This window comes from Astatotilapia calliptera, chromosome 12 (genome assembly GCF_964374335.1).
Source record: "Astatotilapia calliptera chromosome 12, fAstCal68.1, whole genome shotgun sequence".
NCBI lineage: Eukaryota > Metazoa > Chordata > Actinopteri > Cichliformes > Cichlidae > Astatotilapia > Astatotilapia calliptera.
The window spans coordinates 7,253,107-7,272,751 of NC_137433.1; the positions used below are offsets into that span (position 1 = coordinate 7,253,107).

The 19,645-nt window shown below is 40.1% G+C and overlaps 1 protein-coding gene across 8 annotated transcripts in view; it reads right to left on the minus strand.

Annotated features, from left to right (window-relative positions):
* citb (citron rho-interacting serine/threonine kinase b) overlaps window positions 1-19,645 on the minus strand; it is a 50,761-nt gene that overhangs the window by 23,333 nt on the left and 7,783 nt on the right. For all 8 annotated transcript variants that reach the window (XM_026187269.2, XM_026187268.2, XM_026187270.2 and 5 more), the window contains exons 5-16: window positions 14,476-14,646; window positions 13,915-13,968; window positions 13,715-13,768; window positions 13,153-13,293; window positions 11,752-11,877; window positions 9,346-9,441; window positions 9,001-9,117; window positions 8,702-8,811; window positions 8,296-8,470; window positions 7,270-7,467; window positions 7,109-7,162; window positions 4,306-4,503 (exon numbers count right to left, since the gene is read on the minus strand). In XM_026187269.2, coding sequence (XP_026043054.1) covers window positions 4,306-4,503; window positions 7,109-7,162; window positions 7,270-7,467; window positions 8,296-8,470; window positions 8,702-8,811; window positions 9,001-9,117; window positions 9,346-9,441; window positions 11,752-11,877; window positions 13,153-13,293; window positions 13,715-13,768; window positions 13,915-13,968; window positions 14,476-14,646 — 1,494 coding nt within the window. The remainder of the gene's footprint in view (window positions 1-4,305; window positions 4,504-7,108; window positions 7,163-7,269; window positions 7,468-8,295; window positions 8,471-8,701; window positions 8,812-9,000; window positions 9,118-9,345; window positions 9,442-11,751; window positions 11,878-13,152; window positions 13,294-13,714; window positions 13,769-13,914; window positions 13,969-14,475; window positions 14,647-19,645) is intronic.

Here is a 19,645-nt window from a genome sequence, read left to right on the forward strand (position 1 = left end):
AAAAAGCTATCCAATCCTACCTGGAGAAAGTAATTGCCCCTCCCTGTTAAATCATGAATTAACTGTGACTAATCACATCTGTTGGACAGCTGCATTCAATTTCACTGGCCCCACCCAGGTCTGATTACTGCCAGAGCTGTTGAATCAAGAAATCACTTAAAGTCAAACAAAGTAACTGAAATCTGTCAGCTTAGAAAGGTTTACGAAGCCTTTCTAATGCTTTAGGACTCCAGTGAACCACTGTGAGAGCGATTCTCATCCAGGAGGTCACAAAAGATCCAAACACCATAGCTAAAGAACAGCAGGTCTCACTCGCTTCAGTTAAGGTTCAGCAAAGTATGCATGGGAGCGTTCCACAGAGAAAACCACTTCTGACCAAACAGGACACAAACGCTCGTCTCACATTTGCCAAAAGTTGATGTTTTTAGGAAGGTTTGACTCTGGCATAAAAATAACAGAGCATTTCACAGAACATCACTCCTACACTACCTCCTGGTGGTGGTAGCGTGATAGTCTGGGGCTGTTTTGCTGCTTTAGGACCTGTACGGTTGTAATTAAATACTCCATCCAGGTCTGTATTACAGTAAAGAGCAGAAGCATGAATGCTGCTCTCTACCATAAAAGTCTTATGGAGAATGAATGGCCATCAGTTCACGCTCTGAACCTCAAGCACACTTGGTTCACATAGCAGGACAATGATCCGAAGCACACCAGCAAGTCCACCTACTGAATGACTCAAAACCCAAAACTAAATGAAGGCTTTAGATTGGCCTAATCAAAGTCCAGACATTAACCCTCTCGAGGCAGGCGTTGCCGATTTGCAACAGTTAAAAACTAACAACCTGATTACCCCACATACATATTTTATGTGTTTTTTTTTACTCAGAAGTACCACTGCAGGACTTGGTTGTGCATTAGCAACAAAAAGTTTAATTTGAGCCTGAGAGGGTTAATCAGATTGACATCATTTAGGGCGATCTTAAACAGGTGTAGGTGCACCAACGGTATCAATTGGAAAATCGTAATTTGCCTTGTTCTTGAGTTATCATATTCACAAACGTGGGTATCACGTCACCCATCGGGCACTGGGTATCAAAAACTGTTTGATGATCTGAAAAATGTAGGTGTAACAAATATGCAAAAAACTAAGAAGTCAAAAAGTAAAAATGTTTTCATGGCATTGTCAGTCACAATCTGTTAAAAAGAAACCACAATGCTAGAGCCAGGGGCTCACAAACTGTTTAAATAATATACATGAAGTCTGACAACTAACGTTCCATGTAAATGACTATTTGAACCTGGAGTTATTTTCATGCCTCGGAATGTTTTCATATATTTTTCACCAGGCCTACACAAAGCTCCATGTTTAATGTCTTACAACAGACTCCTTTAGACAAAGCATGGGGAGACAAATATAGCCTCTGCCGGTGCTGCAGCAACACCACGGCCCTCTGAAGTCCAATGCTTCCACAGCTGACACGACCTGGGAGTGATGGGGATGACACATCCCTCCCACACACCACCCCATCCCTCGTCTATGACTTCCATCGGTGGTTACACAACCAGCAGGACTGAGAGCGCTACTGGACACCCACACACAAATCCTCCCACAGGGGCAACACACCATCACACAGCCTCCTCTCTCCCTCTCTTTCTCTCCATCTCTCATTCTCACTGCGTTGAGAATACGACGCATAACAATAATAAAATTATTCCAGTGTTTCGGCTGCCTGATTTACACTTGGCACTCTCGGAGCTGGGAGAGATGTCTAGGTCACCTGTCACAGGTGTTGTGGAGATATCAAATAATGTGAGCGTAAGTGAAAAGCTCCTGTCTGACTGTGAGTGGGAAGTGGGCAGGGTGAAGAAACTTGAATAAGAGGAAGGAATACAAGTGTTTTAGAAAACAGAAAATGATGTTTTCTCACAGACTTCAACTTTCATGCAGAAACAACTGCCACACAAAAGCGGTGGCATGTTGGCGGAGTGGTAAGCACTGTGACTCTAAATGCTGGGTTCAGATGTCAACTCTTTATGTGTTTATTTGCTGAATGACTGGCAGCCCGTGCAAAATGATATCGAGAATGAATGCAGACTTCACACTTTATCTGAGTTTTGCTTGTGTTTTTCTTTCTCGCTTATCTGATTCGTGCTCTTGCTTTGCAGTAAAATCTATTTTTATTTCACATCTGGTTGTCATGTTATTGTTGTGTAGTGTTCCCTGTGCTTAATACAGTGTTCCTGTCTGTACATGTAGTTTTGCTTGCTGCTCTTCATCTGATGCTCACGCCTTCTCTGACAGACTTCCTGTTACTGACCTGAGCTTAGTAAACAGTTATTTGATTTGAACCTGCCTAACTTTTTCTTTTGAGCAGGAAATTCAGTGTCAGAAGCTAATAAATCTGCTGGTAAGTAATAAAAAATACCAGCTGGATTGTTCCTGCATATAACAATTTTGCCAGCACCAAAGGAAAATCCAGTCTGTGTAAAATGTAAATGAAAACAGGATACTGTGATTTCATTCACAACAGAACACAGAAAATATATCAAATGTTTTAACTGAGATGTATTGCTAGTTCATGAAAGATCATAGCTCATTTTGAATTTGATGGAAACAGCTATTTCAAAGTTGAGATGGGGGCAATAAAACATTGGAAAAAATGCAAGTGGTACTAAAATTAAACATTTTGCAAGTATTTAGGTTAATTAGCAACAGGTCAAAACAAAACTGGGTACGAAAAGATCATCTTAGAGACATCAATCTGCAAAAAGCTATGCAACAATTTCTCCTGAATAATCTGCAGCACATAATATCATCAAAAGATTCTTAGAATATGAAGAAACCTCTGAGGACAAGGGACAAGGCCAAAAGTTAATATTGGATGGCCCTCACAAGAAACAGCATTAGGGGAGGCTGTAGCTCGGGGAGTAGAGCAGATCACCTACCAAACAGAAGGTTGGTGATATCGTCGTGTTGGTGTTGTTCCCACATCATCATAATAAATGTTGTTTCAGGTTCAACACTGCAAGTGACCAATCACATTGTTTGACGTCATACTTTTGCAAGCTAAGCGATTCATTCATTTATGAAATTCCAATGTTGCAAGGACAATATGTATAATGCTTACCGTTTATTAAAGAACAGTATGAAGTGCAAAGAATTCAAATTGCTGGATCGGCGGACGGAGGCGGTTTCTCGCAAGTTAAGTAGATTTTTTGTTTAATGCGTTTTTTTCCGAAGTCACAAACGTATGATGTCACAACAATGTGATTGGTCACTTGCAATGTTGAACCTGGAACAACATTTATTATGATGATGTGGGAAGAACACCAACACGAGGATATCAGATCGTGCGTCTGGCACATATCCTTGGGCAATATACTAACCCCATGTTGCTCTCAGATGCGTCCATCAGAATATAAATGTATGTGAACGTTAGATAGGAAGCTTCCTTATGGAAGTGCTCAGATTGAGTAGAAAAGTGCTATATAAGAATGAGTCCATTTACCATTAAAAAAAGACATGATTCTGAAACACTTCCACAAATGCTCTCCTTTCTGGTCCAAAGCTCATTTAAAATAGACTGAGGCAAAGTGAAAAGCTGTTCTGTGGTGAGACAAACCCAACTTTTAAATTCTTTTTGGAAAATATGGACGCCACATCAACTAGATTTAAGAGGAGAGGGACCATTCAGCTTATTATGGGGGGCATCACTGCCTATGTCTTTGGACATCTGGAAAGGCACCATCAGTGCTAAAAGCTGAATACAGGCTTGAAAAGATTTGGGGCTCAAGAAACAAACAACACAACAAAGTAGGCCCAGGACCGCTGAGCAAAGGATCCTACATCACACAACAGTTGGATGAGTTTCCTCATTCAAAAGTCCAGCAGCTGCTCGCAGTGATTTACAGGCTAATGTTAAAAGAAGAGGGAATGCCACACAGTGATAAACATGCCTCCTGACCCAGTGTTTACATATGCATTCTGCTATCAAATTCATAATGAGTGATTATTTTTCTTAAAATGTAAAATTTTCTCATTTTAAACCATTTCTTTATTCCTATGTTCCAACTGTGAATGAAATATGTGTTTATGAGAATTGCAAATCGTTGCATTTTTATTCAGATTTTACACCTAAAACCCTAACAAGAGATTCAACAAGCCTCTTGAATCTGATTAAAACATCTCTCTGGGCTAATAGTAGAGGTTCAGTGTGCTTTCTGGTAACTAAGTTTCTGTTTTTATTCAGGGTTCACAAACCCATCTGCATTTTAGGACTGTACACCATCATCAGAAGTCAGCACCTGTTTCTGGTTGTTAAGGTGCATTTCACGGTCAGCCACCTCCCGACGCAGCCTGTCCACATCCTGGCTGAGCTGCAGTCGATCTTCTCTCTCATCAGAGGCTTCATCCAGCTGCTTGGACAGGTAGAAGTTCTGACGGTTAAGCTCTGCATTCTCCTGAGTCAATGTTGTCAGCTGCTCCTCCAGGTCTGTGATCACCTACAGAGTAAAGGGAACATTCATATTTCACATTTAAATGGCTGAATACATACACAGTATCCATCTGCAACTAAAATGTACCCCTGTAATGTGACACTTTACACAGTGTTTTTGTTGCTCCAAAGGCAGTGTGTACCTACACTGTAAAAGCAGAATTCCTGGATGTTCGAGAAAAGTAATAAAAATGTTAATTTTACAATTCGCACATAAGAAAAAGTTTTGGTGCTGTTGTGCATATAATGCTCAGATCGTTGCTCCTCCACAATAACAGCTGACCTAACACCCCACACAATCTCAACTCTACTGCTGCATGATTACATGATGCAGATATCTGGGTTAGTGATGTAATGCAGTAATCATTTTTCTATGCTGCTGTTTCAACCCAAGTAGCATTCAGAATGAGAATAATCATTTCATCAGCATCGGTCTGTTCCTTTAATCAGCCATGACTACAGTGCACACTGTAAAGAGATGAGGGTTATACGAGGCTGTCTGTTAAAAGCCCCTTATTCTCAGCTCTTGTGGGAACAAGGGGACCACACAGAATTTCAAGGTGGCAGGGGGGAAGAGGCAAAGCTTTTAAGTACATAAATTAGCTGCCTGTTCTGTACTGACGCAGTGCTTCTGCTCCCTTTCGGCAGGGGACTGACAGCAGCGACTAAATTCTTAAGGCAAGGCTAGAAGTCAACAGTGGAATGAGTGCAGCGGTGATCTGGCAATTTATTCCAATCATCTGTCAACCAAATCTATAGAGCAACTTAAACAGCTAAGGTAAATCACATCTAGATCTGCATCCTCAACGCTGCTGAATACAAACTGCTCAGTGCTGTTTGTGAAATCTGTGGCTGTCACACACTTTCACTGATTAAAATTAACATATCATTTACTGTTTACCTCTGCTACAAAACACAGAGGAGGATCTTTCTTTCAGTGAGCAGTGTGAATGCTATAGAGTGTAAATGCAACGCTGATATGGAAATTCTGTGGCGGGAGTTGAAAGTCCGTGTTGCTCGGCGACAGCCCCAAAACATCACGGCTCTCGAGAAGATCTGCATGGAGGAATGGGCCAAAATACCAGCTACTGTGTGTGCAAACCTGGTAAAGACCTATAGTAAATGTTTGACCTCTGTTATTGCCAACAAAGGTTATGTTACAAAGTATTGAGTTGTATTTTTGTTATTGACCAAATACTTATTTTCCACCCTGATTTACGAATAAATTCTTTACAAATCCTACCATGTGGATTCATGGATTTTTTTTTCACATTCTGTCTCTCACAGTTGAAGTGTACCTCTGGTGCAAATTACTGACCTCTGTCATCATTTTAGGTGGGGGAACTTACACAATCGGTGGCTGACTAAATACTTTTTTGCCCCACTGTATATAACTACATCCAATGAATTTGCAGTCTTTATCAGTTTTAAACATTGCCCACAGCAGTCTAACACACCCATGATGGCTTCAGCTATAATCCTATAATATACAATTGATTAACTACAATGTTAAAAAAGTGAAGATATGCTATGAACCTCAATGAATACAGATTTTTTAAAAAGATCATAAAGCAGTGAAAACATCATGAGCTCCCACATCCGGTGACTAGTCGCCACAATGCTCTCATAATACAAAACGCACACCATAATGCATTAATAATTTCCGGGAGACCTCCCTAAATTAAATGACACTTTGGCTCACAGTTGTCCAGATATCCTGTTCTCCTCCAAAATGCTCCACAGACTAATGGTTAAACCAACACTGCAAGTCAGCAGGGCAAAAAATAGAGTGGCATTTCAAGCTCTGCTTGTTGCTGAATTTGGCTGTGCTTGCCTGACTACTGGCCAGCTAAATCTATGGTTGTCGCTTTCTGAACAGTTTGTGAGTGGGAGGATCTCAAAAGTAGGGCAATGGGATAAAGGAAGACTGTGACGGTTTTGGTATTTATTCAAGCTACATAAACTTGACGGCACCTAAATACCTGAAAAATGACAACATAATTTCGCAAGGTTAGTCACATGTCACAAGATCCTGTGTTAGTAAACCAAAGAGTTACCAGGAAATGTTCATTCATAACAACGTAAAGCAAATAAATCTAAAAAAATTTGGAGCTCCCAAATAGCAATGATCACCGAATAGAGGGCATTATTTTCTGATTCAGTAGGGCTAACTTTGGTTAGTGGAGGTTCACTTAGTTTCTGTGTTAATGCGCACAATGGTGCCATGAAAGCAACAAACAGTTCTGAGAGTTAGTCTAATATTACTGTAAAAATTGTGTCTGGAATAACAATTCTCACTTTGACCAGAAACATAATGTTTTGAAAACAGGGTGGAGACCTGCTCATATTTAAGGATGCACATTTATGCAGTCAGCTTTACATCTCCATAAAGAGCACCAGCAAGGTAGACAAACGTGATGAAACGGGGAAGGTGTTAAAAGTGACACGGAGTCAAATGATTTTAAATTTTAATTCATCCAAGAGTGACAAAAACACATATGGACTGAAACGAGGCTACTTCTAGTGCGATGATTCAGCTGGTGTTCGGTGCCAGAAGAGCTGTTTATTCCTGTAAAGAGCGAACGACAAAAATAAGGGTGTGAGCAGCTTACCGCGCAGCTGTCTCTCAAGGCATCATATTTGCGTTGTATTTCATCTCTGTGTGCCTAGGAGGAATGACAGGAGAGATGCAGGGACAGATATTACTGCCTACATTACACAACATCAATGAGACAGCATCTTCGCTACTTTTTTTCCTTTCCATTTCTCTTACTCTGAGCACAGTTATCTCCTCCTCGGCCTCTGCAGTGGTCTCCTCCAGCTCGGTCTTAGCCTGCTGCAGCTGGCTTTCCAGGGCATGGCGAGCTGCCTGCAGGTTGCTGATCTGAGATTCACGCTCTTGCAGTGAAAGGGTCAGCTCTGTCACCTGACGTTTAATCTCCAGCTTTTGTTCCTCATGCTCCAGCCCAATCTACAAAAGCAGACAGAAAGACCAGGATCAGGAGGAGGAGGCGATTCATCCCCAGCGCAGTCAGACACATGCTGACATCACCTCGGTGTGAGAGCATTACACCTGACACATGTCTGACTGCCTTCAGTTATTAGGCTTCACTTTTTGTAACATCTGACTTTACAATAGCAAGTGAGACTTTTATGGCCCGGGGAAATTCAAATTACAAGCTACTATGGAGATAAATGGAGTACTACAGAAAATATCCTGTATCCTAAATCCCAAAAAGTTGATTCTGTTCATCTGGACGTATCCTAAATGATGCTACTGGATCCCAAACTCCATATATCATAATATGCACTGCACATCAAATGGTCCCTACCTTTTCAATGTCCAACTTAGCAGCTCTAGTCCATATATTACCATCAAACAACTATTTTATATGCACCACCTGCTTCCCCAAGAGGTCACGATATATATACTACACTATAATTATTTCCTCAATATACACTCGGGGACACAGTTCCACGCAAGTGTGTTTATACTACATGGAGCCAGATCAACACAGATGGAAGAGGTTTACTGCACAGCTTCGTCTATTTAATATTCAAAAATGCCTTTTATGCTTTGATAAAAAAATCTGTGCAGATACTCTATAATATTATTAACTAAGATTACTTCATATGTACAAAATAAAGCATATAAATAAAAGACTCTATGAAGCGGATGGTGCTGTGACAAACAGACAGGGAACAGAGCAAATACAAAGAAAAGTGTTGTCACACAGTTGGAAAATCCACCACCATCTATCAGCAGAGATATCCTGCACCTGTTCTAATGTCTCCTCACCTCTCGGAGCCTGGTTTCCAGCTCCAGCACGCGGCTCTTATTGCTTTGCTCTTGCTGAGTCATTTTCTCTAGATGCTCTTCCAGTTTGGCATTCTGAGCTTCCAGCTTCCCGGCCTGAGACTCCAAGTAGAACTTCTGCTGGCGAAGCTCTGAGATCATCTCCTCTTGGGCTTTCCTGGCAAGACAAAACATCAAAATGTGCAAAAGGTTAAATAGAAGGCCATGTAGCAACGGCAAGGTCAGAATTAAGTACCTTCCAGATATTATTGCGCACAAGCTGCAGCTTCACTCTGCCCTGACACAATAAAAGGACACGCTTATAAGCGTATTTGTATCTATTGTATTATTATTGTATTTTATTGTTATTATGGAGCACAATAACAATGCTTTGTGTTGGGGTACTTACATGTTTTTCTGGGTATAGATACTGCTGTTAGCTGCTAGTTTGTTGGCCTCAGATAGTTCAGCAATTCTCTGCTCCAGACTGTTCATCTTTGAGTCCATTGCATTTATTGTCTGAAAAGAAAATGTGTAAGCTATAACATACGCTTAACAAACATTTAGTTTGGTCTTCCTGGGATCGGATTAAGGGTGATTTTTGTGCTTTTTAATTATACAATCATTATTCCAAACATGGAATCTATGTCAGTGTGATAAATATTAAAATACGCCTGAAATAGTGCTCCCAAGCTGGTCAGTTCTTACCGCCTTCTGTTCACTGATGATGCTGCACTTCTCCCGCACCTCCTCCTCATATTTGCTCTGACTGGACTCCAGCATCTCCTTATCGGCCATGTCCGCCTTCATCTGGGCCTCTAGCACCTGCTCAATGCCAGGCAACCCACAGACCCATAGCCGGGATATCACTTAACAGGGTAAAATATGAATTTGAATATGACATATTGCTGCTCTTCCCAGCACCCCGGCTAAGGCACGACCACTAGACAGAGCACTTCCAGCAAGTTTATCAGGACTACAGACTGCATGGTGTTTTACATCAAACCAATGGGTCTGCGTATATGATTGTGTGTACATATTTATAAATCGAACCTTTATCTTGTCTTCGTAGAGCTTCTCTTTCTGTTTCAGGTGAGTCTCCAGGCGCTGGGCTGTGGTTTGAGTCTCTCGCAAATTCTCCTCCAGCTCCTACACAAAATACAAATAGGTCACTTGCTTCATGTTGACATCAGCAGCCATGCTCGCAAACACTAAAGTAGCCATCATTTCTGGCATAAAGGTAATGCATAAAGCATTTCATCACAAAACACAACTCATACATTTGTTAGAGGCAGTGCAAAGGACTTCAAAATCACTAACACCTAATCACAATAAGCGATGGTTCCTGCTGCTCACCAGCAGGTTTTGAGAGCTTTGAGATATAATTATAACAATTGTTTATTTAGCTCTGCTCTGGTTGATTGTGGTCTCTGGTAGTCAGCGAGAGATTCAAACACCAACACACAGGTGTTTTTTAATCCCTCATACAATATAGGAGAAAGATTAGTATTAAATGCAATGATTACAGTGTAAAATTTCCTTGTCTTTGTTACTATGGATGTAGAGGAGCTCAGGTAACACAAAGTCATTTATATCAATGATTCCAGCGTCAGCTCCTCTCTTTTTTGGGCTTTATTAATAGCACAGATTTTGGCTGAGAGGCAGCAGGGAATGCACAGGTGGACCTCACACACACTGCTGCAAAAGGTCAATTTCTATGACTTCTTTTTAATCAAAAGTAAATGGAGAAGCTTTGTTACTCTCTCAGAGTTTTAAAAGGGACTTCTTTTATTATTGATTGTCACAAGCAGACACGGGAACCAGAACGTTTTCACAACAAAACATGCCCATAATTTAGTGCCTTATAGATCTAGCCTTAGCAGCAATAACTTGAAATAATCACTTTCTGTATGTCTTTCAGATCATTGTGGTTGAATTTCGGCCCACTCTTCCTTACGGCGTTGCTCTCTTGAGGTATAACATTTCAATCAGATTGATCATGACTAGATCATTACTAAACCTTGACTGTTTTTTTCAGCCTCTCTCTTAGAAATTTGCTGATGTGTTTGGCGTCATTGTCCTGTTACATGAACAAGTTTTGGTCAACGGGTGGCTGTAGCTCAGGAGGTGGAGCAGGTCGTCTACTAATGGGAAGGTTGGTGTATTGATCAATGGCTGCTTCCGTCTGCATCTCCAATATCCTTGGGAAGATACTAACCTCAAGTTGGTCTCCAATGCATCCACTGGCGTGTGAATGTCAGTTAGAAAGACAGAAACTATTTAAGTGCTTGTGTGAATGGGTGAATGAGTTAAAGCACTTTGAGCACTCAGGTAGAGTAGAAAAGCCAGTCCAGTTACCATTTACCTAGCTTCAGAGAAATGGGCTCACATTCAAATCTAGAATAATTTGGCACACAGAGTTCTTGGTCTGCATTGTAAGTGCAAAGCAAGCCCAAATCATCACTGCTCACCGCCGTGCTCGACAGCTGGTATACGGTGTTTGTCCTGATATGCCGTGTTTGGTTTTTGCCAAACGTGGTGTCGAGCATCATGGCCAAACGTCATCTTTGGTCTCATCTGCCCAAAGTACATTGTTTCAGCTGTCTTGTGGTTTCTCCAGCTGCAACACTCCCTATGTGATCAGTCTTTTTTCAAATTGTGCTGTCAACTTTTTGTTTTGTTTTTTTCCTGAGCACTGCACAGTCTGATTTCAGGTGAATCTGCAGTGCACAATATATGAATTTGCGTAATATTCACACTCAGGGGACTGTTATGGCATTGTGACAATAAACACATGAATCATCCAGATCAGCAACATGGCAAAAAACTGCTTTTATGGAGGTGCTCACACTTCCTGATCATCACTTAATGTTAATGATGCGTTTGGTTATCAGCAAATGCACTCACCCTGTTAATTCATATGAATAGTACGAGGTGTTCTTAGTTTTTCACGGGACACCAAATAGTCTTGTAAAACCTTTTTTTTTTCAGATGGCTGCATGTATTTTGTGCTTGCTCATATTAATTTCCCTATAATCGTTGTGAGTCAAAAGCTCAGGATTCACAGTCCTCTAAACTGTCTGTTTGAAACGGTTTTGTCAGCTCTGAGTGGATATGCTTAATACTTTCATCTCAGGCACACAGTTCAGACGCTGATAATGCAGAAAACAATGGAAATAAAGGAGTAATTTCTCATAACAGGTGCAACAAAACTATTGGAAAAGTTAGAGAGAGATCTGATCACACACAGTCTGGTGATGTAAACGGATTCAAAGCGCTGGCCTGGTTGTATCACAGCTGTAAGGCAATTAAAATACAAAATGTGGAGTGTCTGAGCACTGCATATGTAAAAATATTAGATGTAAATTTGCATTTCTTTTGCAATGATGACAATGAGTTCTGTTTATTTCACACCTCCTTCTTCATTTTGCTCTGCTTGAAAGATGAAAGGTGGGTTACCAGAATCTTATCTGCCATCTGCTGAATCTGCTGGCCCTTGCTCTGGATTTCATCCTTCAGTTTGGCCTCCCGGCGCTCAACAATCTCGAGCCTCTTCACCTGGTTCTCAAGAGTCTTCCTGCCATCCTGGATAACACAAAACAAGCAAAAGTTATGCACAAAACGTAGCGATGATTTTTTCAAATTCATCCACAAGTCAAAAGAATTAATGCTCTAAAACAGTGCTTTTTTTGCTATCTAGACATAACACACAATTATAAGAACAGCAATTAACTTTAAATTTCCACTTCAAGGAAGAACTGGCGACATACTGTAATGGTCACACCCAGTTGGCTTGTTAGGGATGCATCTCTGCTGTGTTTATATCTCATTATTTCAAGTTACTCCCAACTAAAGTTCCACAGAGCTCATTTCCTTTCATGTTGGGAGGTGTAGGAGATCTTTGGAGCTGTATAAATTTGACCTTGTTGCATATTCTCTTTTCTCTGACTCTAAGTTATGCTGTTTACAGAAGTACTAAGATACGGTCATAACAAAAAGACCCTACAAACAGAGCTTCTATATGACTGCATATTTATGTCATTTAATTTATGTCATTAATTTATCACGACAGTTGTGTGACGTAGCAGTGCATTCAGATTCAGATTAGTACTCTCAGAAAGATACTAAAACTTAGATGATGCTAAAACTAGAGATGTGCTGCTGGTGCCTGATTGTCTGCATACTGGAGTGTTTTATTTTTTATTTGCTTCATAAAATCTAAATTAGAATTAAAATTTTGTTAAAGGACTAATCATTTTGTCCAAACAATCCAGATTTAGAGCCTTAAATTTTTATGTCAAAACAGGACAAAAGGCTTAAAAAAGGAATGTGCTGCTTTAAAAAAAAAGATGTTAAGGCAGTCACCTGAATGTGGCCTGGAATAAAACTGTATACAGAAACAGCCACTCGGTGATCATGTAGTAAAATGTAATAGGCAGCCTGGTTAGCTTCACAGGAACAATCACAATAAATGTCCTTCTGTCCAAAACCACACAGTCGCTACATAATGGATACAGACTGAAGACCTTAAACTAAAGAAAATAAATGTTTGTTGAGCTCAGACATTTTTGTCTAGTTTAATCTGGTGTCACTCACAAGAACTGGACAGCGGGGGGAGATCCCGACAACCAGGAAATAATCAAATCCCAAAACAAAACCTCTCTGACAAGCAACGATTCATTACAGAACAGGTTTGTGCTTCTATCAGATTATTTAAGACTTTTAACACAGAAATTTTGACGGTGCAAATCTACGAATGACTGAAAACACAGAATAGCAAGAAAAAACCCCAGAACGCATGTATGAAAGTCTTTGTGCATGTGTACAGTGTCTGTGACAGCAGTGTTTGTGTGTGTGTACCTCAGTCTCACGGAGACGTCTGCGTAGGCTGTCACTGGAGTCTTCCTTATTCTGGAGCCTCTCTAGATCCCGCTCCATGCGCTCTTTGGCCAGTTTTGTAGTCTGAAGGAGGTCAGTAGCCTCAGCATTTGCTTTTAATGCCTAGTAATTACAAGGAAAAGATGGAAAACATTTAGAAGGAATAACCAAACTTTTGCTCTCTTTCTTACGTTTAAATAAACTACTTTATATTGCTCATACCAAATCCTTAAGAAAATTACATGCTACATGTTAATTATTTCACATTTAGTTCACATTGTGTCAGATTTAGGCCAATTGTAGCCAAAACTGTTTGACTGTTGATTATTAATCAGTAACTCTTTAATCGTTCCCTGGCAATAGCCTACATCTGACAAGAGACCAAAGTTTAATCAAGAGACAGAGAGAGGAAGGAGGGGGTTGGGAAGGGTAATGAAAAGTTTATAAAGTCATCTCAAAGTGCAAAAATACTGCTGCATCTCTTCCATTTAGGATACAAGTTCAAATAAATTATTAATTGGTCTTTTAAACAAAAATATTTTACCTTGGTGAGTTTTTCCTGTAGCTCTTGGATCTTTACATGCTGTTCAGTATTTGTCTAAAAAGGGGGAAAAAATCCTTTTAATATGGAAATATTATCCCACATTAAAGTCATTTAAACTCTTCAGTGTCTTTACCTAGAATAAATTTTCACCCTCACCAATCACACAGTTTTATCACGAATAAATTAACTTCATGAGCTACCTTCTCCAACTTGGTGATCGTCTCATCTCCTTCTGCTTTCCCTTGATCTTTGGCCTGTGAAGATGAAGGTCAGGAAGAGAAATGATCACTACTTTACTAGAAAAGTGAGAAGTTGCAAATCACGATCATGTGGTTGCTCTGTCACTGTGAGCGCTATAATTGCCAACAGCCAGATTACAGGTATGCTCAGTAGTTTACATAGCATTCATCAAATCCACTAAGGGTCAAAATTAGGCTCAAATATATGCACACACCCACACTAATATTTGGTTTAATGCCCCTTAGAAAGTTGCACAATTGTTTGGTTTCCTGTAACTGACCTGCCTTTAAATGTAGTCCACAAACTTGGGCACCCAATGCTTGTGTTTTAGCCATTACAGATGTATGCCATACAATCACTGCTCAACAATGTGGAGAAAGAACATTTCAAAGAAATCATCAAAAAACCCCAATACCATGACATTCATGCCCATGATGCAAACGTCTGACCACAACTGTTCATACAGTTTGATGCCTTCCTAAAACCTTTGAATCATTAAAAGCTTTAGTTCCAGTGCAGACCTTCTGAATCCTGTGCTGGTACTCTGCAGCTTTCCTCTTCAGTTCTTCGCTGGCCTGGCGGGACTCTTTCAGTTCTGCCTCATAAAGGTCGCTACGGCGACGGGCAGCAGACAGGTCCTCCTCCAGCTGTCTAATGGAAACTCGCATCTCCTCCAGCTGGGCATGATATTCCTACACACAGGTAAGAGAAACCTTAGATGACTGGATAAGTGAAGCTGAACACAAACAGAAATTTAAGCAAAGGGTCCAAGTAGTCCCACAAAATGCTGACCCAACACCACATCTACTCAAATTAGGTACTCTCACATAATTCAGACTTGAATCTAAATCATCACAAGGGAAGCATGGTGATGTTTTTCAAAATTTGGGCTTCATCAAACTACAATCAGAAAGCTGGGAGCATTGTCCGATTGGACTTTTACAAATGGTTTTTTACATGGTGACAAATAGGGCTTTCCAGATGCACAGTGACAGGATTCAACTTTGAAATAAGGTTTCTTAAAGGTTTATGAAAGCTTACTAAAACATGTTGAACATACTGTAGACAACAAAGACAAACACTCGCAAGAAGCTCTGTTTCCTTAGAAGCAAAGCAATGAACAAATGAGGGTTGAATTAATACTTGTGCACAATATTGCAAGGATTTGATATCTTAATCATAAGCACTTAATCCAGGTAACGTAACTATATTTTTAGTATCCATTAAGATTGTCCTCATTCCAGTGTAGCATATTTGGTTAGAGCAAATACTGCACGCTTTCTCAAACAACCTTAACATTGTTTGACTAGAACCTGAAGAAGATGTCCTTGTTAGAGATCACTGCATCATTTATAGCAGTCCCAGGCACACGTTCAAAACTCATCACATAGTAGAGGAAAATAAACATTTATGAAAAGACCGTTAAAAGGAGAAAAGAATGTAGAAACAATGATCGGCCACAGTCATTTGCAGATGTCTGTTAAACAGTAATTAGTCACTGCATAACAAATCTAATTTTAACCACCTCATCTGCTTACAGGGTACATCAGCCTGTTTGTCAGTCTAATAAAAACTAGCATCATTGTGCATCCAGGGAGCATTGGTGCTCAGCCGACGCAGATTAAAACTGGTCTATGTCGAAGCACACAGCATCAGACATGGTGATCCGAAGAGTCCCCACATTGTCAGAATGTACTGCTGTGGGCCAGGAAGAAAAACATCACTGAGCTGGTTTGGCACCATGTTGAAGTAAACATTTGCCTCCACCATGACCACTTTGGCTCCATTAAAGCAAGGCAGTTTCCATTATAGTGACAATTCATTGGATCCATAGGTACATCTCCCATTTGATAGTGACAATAATCATGATTATGGGTTAGAAATGTTTCTCCAATTCCAGTAATTCTTTAGCAGAACGATGATTTGGCCTAAAGAAATGAAAAAGAAAGCTTTCAGTGTGCTAAACAAATACAGCTTGTGAATTGCTGAATCACAGCAGCGGTCTTTTCTTGAGATGGAACATAATTGTGGCTCACACACCTGCACAGAAAAAAAAACTCTGAGACAAGACATGACATTCAAAACTTAGATGAGCTGATGCAATGAAGGAAGCCACTGTTAACACCCTCAAACCCCTAAAGACTGAGATCTTCAAATCTGTGTTTACTTGTAAAGAAAAAAGCAAACAAACAAACAAACAAAAAAGTAAATAAATTAATCTGTTTTCTTTTCTATGCGGATTTTTTTTAAGAATTGATAAACTCAAAGGAAAAAAACAGGAAAAAGAAGCAAATTAATGACATTAAATTGTTCCTACTTGCTCACTTCACAAGACAAATACATAAGGATCCATAAATGTATTGTTTCTAAGGTAGTTTGCAATTTTCACCTTATTAGAGGTAAAAATTCTGATTCTGAATTGTGTTCTGATGTTTCAAACCTTGCGTTTTTAGTTTTATTTGGGTGGTGCGCTTACTTGGACCGCATTGTACCATATCAGCCTAATGGAGCATTTCAGAGTGCAGGGTTATTTCTGGTTCCTAGAATATTTAAAAGCAGAGTGTTCAGCTTTCATGTTCCTCTCCTATTGAACCAGCTTCCAGGTTGGATTCAGGAGACAGAAACTCTCTCTACTTGTAAGATTAGGTTTAAATCTTTTTTTCTTCCTTTTTTTAGTTTTGCAGTTAGAGCTGGATCAGGTGACCCTTAATCCTCCCTTAGTTATGCTGCAATAGCGATAGGCTGTTGGGGATTTCCCATGATGCACTGAGCACTTCTCCTTGACGCACCTCTTTCCTCACCTCTCTCCAACCGGTCGCAGCAGATGGCCCCGCCCCTCCCTGAGCCTGGTCCTGCCTCAGATTTCTTCCTGTTAAAAGGAAGTTTCTCCTTCCCACTGTTGCCGAGTGCTTGCTTATGCTGTAGGCGATTGTGTGATTGGTGGGTTTTCTCTTCATTACTTTATTAGTTTTCTCTCTATTATTATAATATATTACAATATAAAGCAGGCAACCATTGTTGTGATTTTGTGCTATACTAAAAAATTTTAATCGAATTTGTCTTAAATGTTGTTTTAGTTATTTCCACTCAGTAAGAAAAATGTTAGGCTCTTGAAACTTGCATGAGTTTGCAACTGATAACAATGAAAGTCAACAGGACTCAGTCCTGGCCAAAATCTTCGCTCATCTCATGGCTTAGTTTGGGACTGTTCCACAGACGGACCTATTAGGAGCAAAACTAAATTCAAACCATTGTTGGGCAGGGTTTTTTAAAGTCTAACATTTTTTGTATGCAGTATTCTATTATGTATATATGCAGACACAGTTCATGCACTCTTTCTTGGTACTTTCTTAAATTTCATGACTTCTAACGTTTTTTTGTTGATACAGCAGAAAAAAGGAACCGTGTGCTTTTCTGTGGGTCTTATTTACTCTTGTATCTTCAGTGAAACTGTCTCTTTCTATATGTTTGCAGGTCTTCCTGGCTTTGGCACAGAGTTCTTCTCTTTGTAAATGAATCTATCCCCAATCTCTCTTTGTTGATCCAACACTGTACAAAAGTGATAAACACTGCAGTCATGTGACAGAGCGTGGGAGACAGATGCTATTCAAGATGAAATGCAGGATTTAGCTGGTGTAAATACCCTGCTGGGAGGCACCAGTGGGAACACAGAGCTGTATAATACACACGAGCAGCAGAAAACCCTCACAAATTTGACAGTGTAGTCTGAATTCTTTTTATTTTAGTCAGAATTTATCCATGAAGGGCTTCCATATAAGAAGAAAACTGAAAAGAAAACACCTAATAATGTTTGATATTTTAGTACCCCAGCACAATCAACCACAACCCTAATCTCACTGCTGTTAACTTAACTCAGTGAGACTGACTGCACTCTCAGGTTATCAGTCTGAGCTCTGCACAGTAACACGCTAAAATGAATAATAGTACTGAAATGTTGAGAAAAAGAAACAAACAGACACAAAAACAACTTCCTCAGACTCCTGCTGAGGGATCCCCGGGGCCACAGTATGCTTTACGTGAAAAGCAAGCTGTAAACTGATTCTGCTCTGTGTCCAACATCTCTGTAACTTTCCAAAAAGACAATGTGATAACTATCCTCACTTCGCAAAGTGACTTTACAGCTTTGTGACAGGATATCACCCTCCATTTCAAGCTTTTTTTTCCATTTTCTTCCCCCCCAGAAAATACTTCCATCACTTTTTTTCTGGACAATTTATTAATCCGAGTGGTATTTTGCAGTCTCTTACATCACACGGATCACTGTTTGTTTAAGGAGAATATGAAGTGATGGTCAAAATTTCTGTTTTCCAAACAGTATGAGCTAAGGCCCCAACACCTCATCACGACAGCCTGCCCACTGCATCAGCGCTCTCCTCACTTGTAGGTATATGGCTCTCATCACCATGGCAACCAGTTATATTCCCTGTATTCAGTGCTTGGTAACCGGCACTAGTGTAGGCTGAGGAAAACAGGTTGCTTTTTAAGAAAAAAAATGGTGCATAATGCCAGGAAGATGATTTTTCATGCTCCTTATCTCTTGTCCTAAATTGTCAATCTTGTATCAGCTTGATTCTCACAGCTGGCAACGTTCTTTCATGTTGTGCCGTCACCCCTGCAGAACTATACATGCTCGCACAAACACATGCCACACACTCATCACTTTTGATTTCATTAATTAAGAGCTGTGTGTACACTCCTGTCTCATTTGATATCAGACATATTCTTGATTCCAAAGAGACTCACTGAGTCGAAGCACTTTACAGACTCACTGTATTTTAACATCTTAAAAACTGCACGATCAACTCAGCCTAATAAAGCAAGGTCTTACAAACAGAGGAGTGAACTAAACCTTTGATGAGTTCTTTCTCAGGCTTGTGGTAAACAAACCTTTTTCCAATAAAGCGCTGTACATGCGCTCCATCCATATACCGTAAATTGAATATATACATGTATAAAAAATGGTTTTTCAAGGATTAAAAAAACCACAATCATTTACATTAAGAGGGTACTCCAACATGAGGCATTTCTACACATGATGTAGGTAATGCTATACTGATTGCACCCCTACAGCCTGTTGTGGGTAGGCATGGGAATCAAGAACCAGTTCCCAGTAGTCCAATTCATTGGAACTGTTAGTCTCCTTGCCTGTCGATCCCAGTTATCCATTCTTGCACTTGTGCTACAATCAGCTGATTTCAGAAGAGGAAAATAGTGATGCAGTCTAGAGCTTGGATATGCGCATTTATTTTTATTGCACAAAAGGACGAGATAAATGATAAAGCTTAAAACTGCATCCAGGGCAGGAACAGCCGCATTATGCTGCTAACACAACTTTCTTTGCAAGCATCTGCCAAGACAGCATGCTAACGCTAAGCTAGCCAAGAACCCAGGGTGAAAGCTGAGTGAATGCAGACAGACCCTGAACTTCAACAGGTAACAAGCAGATGAGCAGTCAGGCTGCAGCCTCCCTTTCTACCTGTTCGTGTTTCTAAAGCAGAATCACTGCAGCGATCGCTTTTTTGTGCTGGTTTTCATCTTTGCTTTGTGCGGTCAGCTTTGTATTCTGTTAAGAGAAAGATCTTAGAGATGTGTGTCCTCGTTAGGGATTTGTGTTGGTGTGTGGGGTTGTTTATATTGTAAAATAGTGATTATGAGACAGTGTGTTTCAGC